The sequence below is a fragment of the Meles meles genome, chromosome 4 (genome assembly GCF_922984935.1).
Source record: "Meles meles chromosome 4, mMelMel3.1 paternal haplotype, whole genome shotgun sequence".
NCBI lineage: Eukaryota > Metazoa > Chordata > Mammalia > Carnivora > Mustelidae > Meles > Meles meles.
Window position 1 is genome coordinate 46,771,478 of NC_060069.1, and position 12,805 is coordinate 46,784,282.

A 12,805-nucleotide genomic window follows, 5' to 3' on the forward strand; every position below is an offset into this window, starting at 1 on the left:
AAAATTGCTCATGCCTTGGTTCCTGTGTCTGCTAAAATAAGAATAGGGGTAAGAGTAATTGATTCCTAATATCTAAGAGCTATGTCGATATGTCCCTCTCCATTCCTCATCCCTCAACCAGGTCCCAGTGGAAGGAATTGCAATCCTGCATCAGTTCCCATTCTCATCAACACTGCAGAGGATGACAGTCATTGTCCAAGAGATGGGGGGTGACCGGCTGGCATTCATGAAAGGTGCACCAGAAAGGGTGGCCAGCTTTTGCCAACCTGAGACAGGTAAGTGAATAGACTTGTAGTACAACTGACAAATCTGTATTTCCAGCCCAAATGTGTCCCATCAGCACTAAATCTATAAATTTAATTGCCTACTGGTCATTGCTAATGTGGTGACTCAACTGACATCCCAGACTCAATAGTTATCTTTCTTGCTTCCTGTATTTTCCATCTTGGTGAATGGTACTACTAATTTACACTGCTACCCCGAATTCAGGATTTGTCCCTGATTCCTCCCTCTCTTCATAGTCTCTGTTTTGTCAACTGCTAATCCATGGCCTGTCACTCTATTAGCTCAGTCCCTCATCATCCCTCCACTGGATCGCTTCAATATTTGGTGAATTGAACTGCAGCCCCTGGTCTCCCCTACTCTGATTCACCTTTTATACTGGGACCAGATTGGTTTTTCCATCACATACTGTAACCCTGTTGTCACTTTCTTGTTCTTATTCTTCTGGTTGCTTCCCACAGGCTCCAGGATAGGCTCATACTCCTTTAGAATCTAACTCTTACCATACTTTCCAGATACGCTTTACCAGTACTGTCCTCCCCTCTTGTGCTTCCCTGAGCTGCATTTACTACTTAAGTGTTGCTGTTTTGTGTCTCCTTGTCTGAGCATATGATGCTTCCTTGGTCAAAAATGCCTTTCCCCTTCCTTCATCTACTCACTTCCTGCCAGTATGGTATAAGCCCCTCAAAGTTCCATAGCACATTGCAATTACTTGGATCCCATTGCAATGGCAATGATCTCATTCTACCGTCAGAGACAGAGATCTCTGGAGCAGGGCCTGCAGTTTAGTCTCTGCAGACTCGACACCTGACACATGCATTATAAGTAGACTCTCCATAAATGTTTGTTGGTTAAAATGGAGAAAAAAGAATTACATGCTTTCCCCATTTTTTTACTTTTTCCTTCCTTCCTTCCTTCCTTCCTGCCTTCCTGCCTGCCTTCCTTCCTTCCTTCCTTCCTTCCAGTGCTTCATTCTCATTTCAGTTTCACTGGATCCCAAGAGGTCAATCCTGAAAATGTAATTATGTTTAGGGTTCCCACTGACTTATTTGTGTGTCTTTTTTAGAAGTGTGCTTTCTTGGGAAATAATTGAATTTGTTTGTAAAGAATTTCTCCACCAGGGGTGCCTGGGTGGCTCAGTGGACTAAGCCGCTGCCTTTGGCTCAGGTCATGGTCTCAGGGTCCTAGGATCGAGCCCCGCATCGGGCTCTCTGCTCCGCAGGGAGCCTGCTTCCTCCTCTCTCTCTGCCTGCCTCTCTGCCTACTTGTGATCTCTCTCTCTGTCAAATAAATGAATAAAATCTTTAAAAAAAAAAAAAAAATTTCTCCACCAATACTGGCTGAGTAAATGTTGCATACTAATCTTGCATTATTTTCTGAACAGTACCAACTAGTTTTGTTAGCGAACTTCAGAGTTATACAACACAAGGCTTCCGGGTGATAGCACTGGCCTACAAGAAGCTAGAAATGGATCATCACAGAACTCCCCTGACGAGGTAAGTGGGAAGGGTTTGATAAGGCAGAATGGTTTGCTGGGCAGTGGACTAGGCAGGGGACTGAGCAACATTGCTTGCTGGGATTTTGTGTGCATAAAGCTTGGTAAACAAGGATATAGTCATTCTTGTCCTATGTCAATCACAAAGCTGATGTGAACCCTGGGAGAATTTATGAGAAATAGCTGTATAAACTACAAAATATGTTCTAATTGTACACAAACATGAATATAACCAGTGTTTCAGAGAGTTTGAAATTATGGTTATGACCTCATTTTGAACCCAATACAAGTAGCTATTTTTTTTTAGAGTTAGCAAATTTGTTGAGTTAGTAAACATAACATTTGTCTGAAAAAAATTCTTGATAAATACTCAACTTAATGAAACAATAGAGCTTAGATTTAATGTGTGATCCAGATAATGTTTGTAAGAAAGCAAGAAAAGCTTCAGAGGAGCCCTTTTAGAGAAAGTTTTGATATGTAAAAGGAGTGCTTAAAAACTAAAATGGACTGGAGTATTTATTAGTTCAAATTTGTTGCTTTATTTTCCATGGGTTAGAGATTACTGTGTTTATTTCACCTCCACTGCCACGTCCAATACTCTGTGTCAGCTTCTATGGATAACATTGCTGTGGAGATAATCAAGGCTTATTTTGTTATTTTGGATTTTAAATTCGTGAGATCTAACATAATTGTGTTCAACCCTGTCAGATTCATATTACTGTAATTATATTTTGTACCACTTCCTTTAAGATAAAGTTCATATGTAATATGATCTGCACATACTTTATAAAAATAATTATAATGCCTTCTCCTATAGTAAAAATAGAAGCAAAAGTACAATTCTTGACAAAAGTAATAATTCAGTATATGCTCAGCTGACTCCAGTAAATCAAACTGAAGCAATATACTCTTGCACCTGTGTGTAGAATTACGGGGCGGGGGGTGGTTGCAATAGCTAAGAGTGCCGACTGATACAGGTGTGTTTACATGTTGAAATCGCAAATACATCCAGCAGTTGTGCTGTCAGTGAGATGACTCTGAAATAGTTACAAATTCTTGGTTAAACTGAATAAAACTGTATAACCTCTTTTCAGTTTACATGGTAGTTACATTCCTAAAAAGTTCTACAGGATATCAAAAATGTGCAAAATGTTTTATGTTTATATGTAAAACACAGCAAGGGGAAGTATAAAAATGTATATTCATAGTATATTAGCATACTACTAATAATATTAGTAGTATTAGATATATTATAATAATACAGTATACTATATACTGTAATAATAGTACAAAATAAACTGTATAAGCCTATGCTTATACAGTTTAGGAAAGTATAAATGATTTTTTTATGTCCATGAATGTCCTGTGAAATATTCAAAAGGCATGTGGGATGCAGGGGAATTCTTTACTGTGCATTGATCATTGCAGAAAATCTTTGATAGATGCCTGAAAATTTTCCAAAATGTCCTCTAGAGACAGTATCACTCCTGTTGAGAATCACCCAAATACCCCAACTCAGTCATTTTGTGAATGGGCAGAAAGGGAAGTAGCACACTGAAAATCCCTGAGTATTGGATTCCTGTGACCAGCTTAGAGTGACCTTCAAAACGTGGGCTATTACACCTCTGGGTATTTACTGTAATTTAATCAATACAGGCCATTCACATACTCAAGTCAGAGAACTACAAGTGAACTATGAGATTGGACGTCACGTTTTAAAGAAAAGAAATCTTGGGTCTAGGATATACCAGAATTGGGAATGGAACTTTGTTTCTTGAGAACCTGTTGACAGATATATATCAGGACTCTGGCTACCATGCTGCTGCTTCTGATTATTATAATAAAATATTTGCACATCTACACATTTCAAAATCATGGCTTTGGGGCTGCTGCAGATAACAAAGCACTAATGGTGAAAGCACATAAGCCGTAGGGAATGGTGGGGGCTGGGTACAGAGGAGAGTACACGGCCTGGCTAACAACACTGACATTCCAACTTTTTCAAAGTCTGGTAATATCTAAACACTTCTAGGATCTCATAGGATCTAATCTTAGGTTGTCGCTTTGCTCCCCGTGTGCTAAAGCCACCCCACCACTACATCTATTCCTAGTAAGCTAATTTACCTGATTACCTTTGCTAATTCCTAATGAGAGCAGAACATTCTTTCTTTCGAGGGGAATGTGTGTGCAAGTGTGTGTAAGTTTACTCAAAGTGCTTTCAGCACTGATACCATAATTTCTTTGAGTGTTCTTGGCCCACTTTTTGCATATTTCAGCCTTTGCATGGATTTTAAGAACATGAAGTGTAATTTCACGGATGACAATGCTGCTTTTGTGTTACAATACCCATTCTTTATTATTTTTGGATGTTTCCAGAGGACGTATGATGTCTGTGCGGAAGCAGGAAAAGATAGCTCACTATTCCAAGTTGCAGACCTTGAGATCCCTCAAGGGACCACTTCTCTTTACTTCTTGGTTCATATCATGAAACTCATGAAAAGAAGGATCATGTAGTGTTAGAGCTAGAAGAGATCTTGGCAATCCATTAGTTTTATCACCTTCTTTCACAAAATAAGATATAGATGACCAGACAAAGAAAGCGATTTGCCCATGGTCATACAGCACAATAGTGGCAGATCTGGGATTAGAAGTATAGTCTCCTGATTATTTTATATTGAATCCTATGAACACCATGTGCCAGAGGAACCAGAAATAGGAGTGCCAAGGTAGGTTGCAGAGTATGTCAGATGGTAGACCTTGCGGCCATTTTTTTGACCCAGTCTGATGCCTTGTGGTTGGCTTATGTCATATCATGTCTGAAAATATCTAAAGCCTGAGGTTTGGATACAAGGACCACTAGAAAGATTGGAGGAACTCAATCAGGGATGAACTAAGTTATCATTCAAAGAACAGCTCAAATCTCTTCTGTTTCAGGAAAGTTTCTCCAATCACTCCACCTAAAAATGATTTTTCCTCTCTGACTCCATAGGACAATTATTTGTACATCATAGTACTTTTCTCAGCCTTCCATAACAACTGAGGTGATCAAGTCTAATGTTGTCCTGTTGGCTAAACATGAAATCTTTGGAGTTAGGGGCTACTGTAGTTTCTGCATATTCTCTCCCCCTTTTCCTTCGTCCTGTTCCTTTCACCTAATTAGGTATTTAGTAAATGGTCAATCACTTGACAGACTGGCTTCACTTTCCATAAGAACCCTCTGACAGCAGAATTTCTGAAAAAGGAAATAAATTTTCCTAGGCTGTCTATCAAAAAAATGGTCACTTTGGACACCAGAGCACTTCAACTAAGGGTACCCTGTCTGAGCACTTCCTCTGTGCTGGGCATCACGTGCATGTTGTTGAGCCTGATGTTGAACCAGGCAAGCTAGTCCTCAAGTTGTTGAGACAGATCAGGTAACAAAGAATGGTGAGTGATAAAGGAACAAATAAAATGCATGCTACCCTGAGGCCGAGGTAAGGTGCAGAGGAAGCAATCATGTCTCCCTGGGGAGGTTTTCATTGGGAGGCACATGTGAAGTGGCCCTCAAAATATAAATGGGAAGTTTAAATGGCAGATCATGGGGGAACTTACAACCTCCTCCATGAAATAAGAAAGAATGTCTTACGGCAGTCCAGAGCAAATGTTTCAAGACGGTTGAGTACAGAGCATAGCCTTGGTGGCTGGGTCACCTTGTCTGGACGTTAGGGTAGTTGAAGAATTTAGTGATAGAGAAAGCTGAAAAATTAGTTTGGAACCAGATTATACAGAGACTTAATTCCAGGTTCAGAAGAATGGGGAATTCTTGGGATGAGGAGAGCAAACTCTGCCGACTTCCTTCCAGCCATTCTGCGGGAGATGTTAGTAGTGTCTTAGGAGCGTGACTAACTTTAGCCCCTGCCCCTGGCTGACATGAGGCCCAGCATTGAGACGCCCATGGCAAGCAAGGCCAGTTGCTCTCCTGGGTTCTGCTTTCATTCGTATTTCAGCCAGAATTAGGCAATACTGGTGTCTTGCTGTTGTGTCTGCTGGGGTTGTCTGGGTCTGATAAATGAATCATGGCAGGATTTTGGGGTCCCCGAAAATTGGGTCCCTGAAAAGTACCCCCAGAATTGCTCCCCTGCACTTAATCCTGTGGAATGTCGTGGTGATGGTCTTGTGGTGATTGGGAGCCTCAGAGGCCCCACTTCCTTGCAGAAACATTCACACCTTAAGCAAAAGAGCAATGCTGTCTGTCTGCAGAGGGAGGAAGGGAAGGGAGGAGAGAGAGGGCTGTGTTTTGAGTTTCATATCTCCTGGGGTTGAAATAGTATTACTTATAGGCCTGGATTCTGGAGAGATTGGCATTTTGTTTTCTTGTTCTTGAGCCTCACTTACTTTTTATGATGTTCTGTACCAGAGCTAGAACTCCTCCCAGGTGGTTGCTAACAGGTGAGGTGCTGGAAATCAGATGAGTCACAGCAAAGAAAGAAGACTTTGAATCATTTGATTCACTCTCTACGAAAGTTAAAGCAAATATTTCGCTTAATAAATACTCTCTTTTCCAATTGATTCAGTCAGAGTAAATGTCTCGGTGTCCTTCCTGTCCCCTCCCGTCTTCTTTCTGGGTATCTCCTGGCATGTATGTAATAGCTAAGGAATGGTGCTTCAGTGGGTAAGTGGGAACCACTCTGACAGGAACCTATTTGCCTTTGTTTTTGTTTTGCTTCCCCAAAGAAAGACCACAATGTGCTATTTCTGCTCAATTATATGTATATATTTCCAGGGACCGAGTAGAATCAGACCTGATATTTCTGGGATTGCTGATCTTGGAGAATCAGCTGAAGGACGAGACAAAACCTGTTCTGGAAGAACTCATCTCAGCCCGGATAAGGACTGTAATGGTCACAGGTATAGAACAACGTGTATGAGAAAACAGAAAGAATTTGATGCAGAAATAGGCAAGATTCACTCATCTCCCAAAGACTGTTGACAACCTACTGTGGGTTGGACACCATTCTAGGTATTGGAGATTGGCAACAGAAAATGCAAAGTTACTGTTTTCACCAAGTTTCTATTCAGGTGGGGTGAGATAGAAAATCAATCAATCAGTCGGGCAAATAAGCAGCTAGCTTTAAGAGCTATGAGTTACATGAAACAAAACAGAGTGATGTGGTAAAGTGTGTCTGACTGACTAATATATACGTGGTGTCCTCTCAGAGAGGGGTCGTTTGGGATAACACCTGCCTCATAAGAAGATGTGAGCCATGCAAAGATGGTGATTTTTGTTAAATGTTAGAGGAAGAGCAGTGTTCAGTCAGTGTGGTCTGCAAACTACACCGAAGGTCCATCAATAATGAGGCCTATGATTCCGGTAGTAAAAACTGCTATACCCATACTTCTTTCAAACCCCAAATCACACAAACAGGGGAGGGGTGAGAAAGGATCATGCAAAACAAGTGTGTGGAATTTCTTAATGAATCCTTCTGAGTGGAACTGATGATGTCTTAATGCATTCATTTCTTTGAGTGTGTGTCTTTCTTCCCCTGCTTTTAAGTCTGATGCATTTAAATTGTGATAATTGTGTCACCAAGATACAGTATTTCCCCACCAGAGCCCATATTCCCCAGCCCACTTTTCCTGAACCCAATGTCATTGCAGAGAACTCTCGGATACTTCTACTTTCCCCTCTGTACCTCTCCATCTTCCATTCTATTACTGCAATCCAAGACTTTGGGATCACTTTTACTCTATCCCTTTTTAGTCCCTCAATCCAACGTCTAGGCATTGCTGAGTTAATTTACTACTTCGAATTCCCCTTATGTTATGACCTTCCTGTTTCAAAAATATTTATTTAGCACTTATTTGACACATTCTCACAATCTATCCTTAGTATAGAAATAAAAATACATCATTCTGTACCCTACCTCTTCTCTTCTGCCCTCACATAGGAATTTCTGTTCTCTTTCTTGGCTCCTTGGTTAAATTTTTTTCCCCAAGACTTGTCCTTGGATAGGATGGAAGGGTGATATGTTCTCTGAATTCTTGCATATCTCAGATATCTTTCTTCACTCTGACAGGTGAATGATATCTTGCCTGGGTATAGGATTTGGGGGTTATAGTCTTTTTTTTTTTCGTAATTGTCTCAGATGTTATTACAAGTCTAACATCTGTCCACTGTAGTTAAATTTGTCCTCTTCCCTATATAATCCTTTTCTTTTATTCTGGAGTTTAGAAATGCTACCAGGGTATGTCTATATGTTTATCTTCTTACATTAATTGAATATGGAACACAGTGAGCACTTTTAATCTATCTTCTTCCTGTCAGGAATATCTCTTCTACTGTTCATTTAATTATTGCCTTTGTTTGGTCTCCTCCTTTTTCTCTTCTGAAATTTCTGTTGTTCGCATGATAGGCTTCCTGGATCTATCCTCTTAGTCTCTTATCTTTTTTCTTGTGATTCTTGTATTTGTTATAATTTTGCTTTGTGTTTAAGATTTTTTTTTTTTTTTTGGGGGCGCCTGGGTGGCTCAGTGGGTTAAAGCCTCTGCCTTCGGCTCAGGTCATGATCTCAGGGTCCTGGGATCGAGCCCCACATCGGGCTCTCTGCTCAGCAGGGAGCCTGCTTCCTCCTCTCTCTCTGCCTGCCTCTCTGCCTACTTGTGATCTCTGTCTGTCAAATAAATAAATAAAATCTTTAAAAAAAAAAAAAAAAAGATTTTTTTTTTTTTTTGCACCCAATTTTTCCAAAGCTCAAACTCAGGTTCCAAAAATGACCATTATCACCTCTTAAGTGTTAAGTTCTGAAATCATGTTTTGGGGTGGTAATGGCCCTTAAAACTTTTTTTTTTTTTTTTTTTTTGGTGGTGGTGGTGGGGAGAGAGGAAGGCACATTTGAGTTTTTTTAAGTGCATTCCTTATTTTTAATGTTCTAATGCAGGTTTCATCTATCTTCAACAACTACTCTATTTTGCCTTTCATGTGTTCTGGTTGTTCTGCCTGATCTTTTCTTGTTTAACTTCTGGGATTTCTTAAATAGTTTGTTATATTTCTCTGTCAGGTGATTGAGGCTCAGACCTGGGCTGAATCTCCCAAACAGTTGAACTTCTAGGATGGTGGATAACAAAATGATCTTGTGTTGCAAAGCAACCAAACTCTTGGTCACTTGCTAAGGCATGTGGTGAACTCCTCTTAGGGCTCAGGGATCCAGCCTCAGGGTAGATAGAGAAGCTCTCGCTCACTAATGAGCTCTTCTGGAGATTCTCATAAATACTTTGGTAGAAATCTGAAGAAAGCCATGTCAGGGATAGTCAGCCAGGTGTTACGTTATTTATTGTTCAGTGATTGCTCTAGGAATCACAACATCTGTACCTACCCTTTCAAGAAGACTTACAAACTTAAAAGTCCTCTGCCTTTTTCTCCTTTACATTATAGTTGCCATGTATATGCAACAAATTATCTTAGGTAAGTAATAAGACATATCTTAGAATGTCTTTATTTCTCTGTGTTTCTGAAGGATTCTTCCACTAGCTATAGGAGTCTGAGTTGACTGTTCTTTCTTCAGCACTTCAGGAATATTCCACTGTCATCTTTCTTCCATGATTTTTGATGAGAAATCTGTGATAATTCAAATAATCATTCCCTAATATATAATATATTGTTTTCTCTATCTGTTTTTAAGATATTTTCTATATCTTTGTTTTTAGAAGTTTTATTATAATGTTTTTGGGTATGGTTCTCACTGAGTTTATTTTGCTTGAGATTCACCAAGCTTCTTAAATATATAAATTTAAATCTTTTACCATATTTGGGAACTTTTCTGCTTTACTTCTTCAAAATATTTTTTTTTTCCCTGTTCTCATTCCTTTCTCCTCTCCTTCCTGGACTCTAATGACATGAATCTTGTTATTCTTCCATCTCTGTTCTTTTGTTTTTAAAATTTTCTCTCTGTTTTTCAGATTGCATAACTTCTATGATTTATCTTTTAAATTCATTGACTCCTTTTCCTGTCATCTCCATTCTGCTCTTGAGAGCATCCAATGAATTTTTTATTTCAGTTATTATATTGTTCAATTTTGAAGTAGTCATTTGGTTCTTATTTACAGAGTGTATTTTTTTTTTACTTGAGAACTTCTATCTTGTCATTTATTTTAAGAGCATTAACCTTCACCTCATGGAGGAAGTTTATAAGGGCTGCTTTAAAACATTGTCTGGTAAGTCCAACATTTGGATCATCCTTGGACAAGCAAATGTTGATTTTTTTTTTTCCTTGAGACTTGACCACATTTTCCATGTTCATTTTTTTTTTTTTTGGTATGTTGAATATCCTGAACATTTAAATTATGATATTACAAGACTTTGGATCCTGTTAAAATCCTCTGGAGATTATTGAGGCTCTTTGTTTGTTTGCTTGTTTTAGCAAGGAAAACTCTAGGATGTGTGAGGTGATTAATATCATAGTTTAGTTCTTGAGACTTTTGCTTTTCTCTGGGTTTGTTCTATGCATGCACAACTCTGAGTTGAGTTCATATCCTGAGTTAGTCTTTTTGTCTATCTATCTTCTTTCTTGGGTCTGCCCCATAATTCTTCAGCCTTCAGGCTCTTTATTTTTTTTTTTTTCCCTGGTTTCTCTGGCCAGAAAGACTAAGTTTCTCTTGGAGTTTTAGCTTCCTTCACAGCTCTGGGACTAGGGGTCACATTCAGGTCAAACATGTGGGAGGAAAGAGGAAAAAAAAAGCCAAAAATATCATCACCTTTTAGATTGTTTCTCCAGATTCAACTCTCTTCCACATTCTGCCTGCTTATGTTTACTTTTCAAAATCCTTTGATAGTTGTTTTTTGTATTTTGCCTATAATTTTACACTGTAATCGGTGGGAGAGAGAGATTTTAATGGTTTTATTCCAGTTTTGCTGAAAGTAGAACCACATGATACTATATTAAATCAGTGGGATTTTGCTTAATGTTTACCAAGCTAACAAATGATGGAGATAGATTTGAAGTTTGCCTTTTTATTTTTCCTTCCCACTATCTGGAAAAAAATATACTGGTAGGTTATGAAGTAATCAGATGAAAAGCAACAAGAATCACAAAAGGGATCATGAATCCATGGAGAATCAGAGTGAGAGAGACTTAGAAATTATTTCTTTTCACACTTAAAATAAGTTCTGAACTCCTTATCCTAGTTTTCCAGGCCATACATGAATTGATTCTATTTCTTCAACTTCATCTTGCTATACTTCTCCTTTCTTGTAGGTGACAATCTTCAGACTGCAATAACAGTGGCCAGGAAGTCTGGAATGGTTTCTGAAAACCAAAAAGTCATTCTTATTGAAGCAAATGAAACCACTGGGTCCTCCTCAGCATCTATAACTTGGAAATTAGTAGAAGACAAGAAACAGTTTTCATATCACAATCAGGTATACATAAAAAACAGACCTTCTGCAATATTATGGCTCACAGTATTGGCTGCTGAGCAGCTTTGATTGGCCAAGATGTACAGGTCACCTAGAGTCAACATATTTCTCTAAATGTCTGACACATATGCTGTTTGAAGAGCTCCGATCACTTTCTCATACTGTCCTACTGAGCTTTAATGTATAGTGCTTTCCTGAGTGCTGGGAAGAATTCATTCTTTCAAGAGTTGGCTCTTGTTGGCTCTATATAAGAAAGAATGTAGTAAGTGGGACTGCGAATCTAATTTCTCTTCTTCCTCTTGCTTGCTAGCCATCCCCTCCAGTCCAAAGGAGATTTAGTCCCTGGGAGAGAAACTGCTGTGTGCATCGGGAAATTAGATTATGTCTTCAGGGTGGGAAAAAAGTTTTATTCATTTATTCCCAATCTTGTCAGTATCTTATCTCCATTGTGTCCTTGTGGGACAATATTAATTCTATAAGAAAACAAATTGTAAGTTCTCACTTCAGGGAGAGATTTGTTAAGCTGCAATGCTTTGTATAGTACACTTGAAATGTGTGAAATGTGTTCTTCTCTGGGTCTCACCACGGTCAAATCAGGATGAGAACAAGACATGAATAAGTGTTATTCTTCTATTCACTAGAGGCTGTTTGTGCAAAGATTGATCCAGCAAAGAGAAAGTGCTTCTCTGAGGAATCAGGGCTGGAGTGTGACTCTTAAAGAGACACCAAACTGTCCTCTTTTTCTTTTCTTTGATATATTTGTGGTTCTTTACCAAATCTCTATCAAATGTCTAAAGTAACTGTGTCTTGCTTTGCAGGATAATTACATTAATATCAGGGAAGATGTCTCTGATAATGACAGAGAAGGAAGTTACCATTTTGCCTTAAGTGGAAAATCTTTTCAGGTTATAAGTCAACATTTCAGCAGCCTACTACCAAAGGTAATCTCCCAGTAAAGATGCTGATGATGTTACTTACAGAACATGTTCCTAAGTAATTTCAAGCCTCTACAGATAAGATATACCTATTGAATATATAAAAAAAAGAGACAGATATTTTTGTTGTCTCATTTCCTACTAGATTTAAAATCAGTGAATTTGATGAGCCAATTTCTCATCATCTATAGGAATAAATTATTAAGGAATTCTCAAATCATAAATATTGCTTTTGGGTGGCTGTCTTTATATTGCCATGGTGAGGGGTCTCCTACTATAGTGGAAATCCAGCAATTATACAGGAAGGCAGGCCAAGAATAGAGGAATTCCATTAGGTTTTTGATAGAGAACCTCTATACAAAAGACAGTCAAACTTAACACTTTTCTGATGAAGAACAAACTCATAGTGGGGGCAGGTAAGTTTTATATATCACATGTAGACAAACTAGAAAAAGACTGTACCCAGTATAATACAAAGATAAATGGTTTTTATTCTTTTTTTTTTTTAAATTCAATTGCTTATCCTCTTAGGTACTATTTAGGAAAAAAGAATAAAGACTTTGAGGCTGACTGAACATTAAGCTGAGTTACTGCCAAAAAGAGAAGGGAATGTAGAGATCTAACATGGAAGAATTTAGACTCTATAGGATAAAGCTCAGGTGGATGGAGCTGGTATAGGTTTAATATCTCCAAACCATCAAT

General features: G+C 38.6%; 1 protein-coding gene across 1 annotated transcript in view; it reads left to right on the plus strand.

Moving 5' to 3' along the window:
- The window catches only part of ATP13A4 (ATPase 13A4), a 126,531-nt gene that overhangs the window by 88,586 nt on the left and 25,140 nt on the right, over positions 1 to 12,805 (plus strand). The window contains exons 16-20 of the mRNA XM_046002732.1: positions 122 to 275; positions 1,667 to 1,778; positions 6,540 to 6,664; positions 11,008 to 11,171; positions 11,987 to 12,109. Coding sequence (XP_045858688.1) covers positions 122 to 275; positions 1,667 to 1,778; positions 6,540 to 6,664; positions 11,008 to 11,171; positions 11,987 to 12,109 — 678 coding nt within the window. The remainder of the gene's footprint in view (positions 1 to 121; positions 276 to 1,666; positions 1,779 to 6,539; positions 6,665 to 11,007; positions 11,172 to 11,986; positions 12,110 to 12,805) is intronic.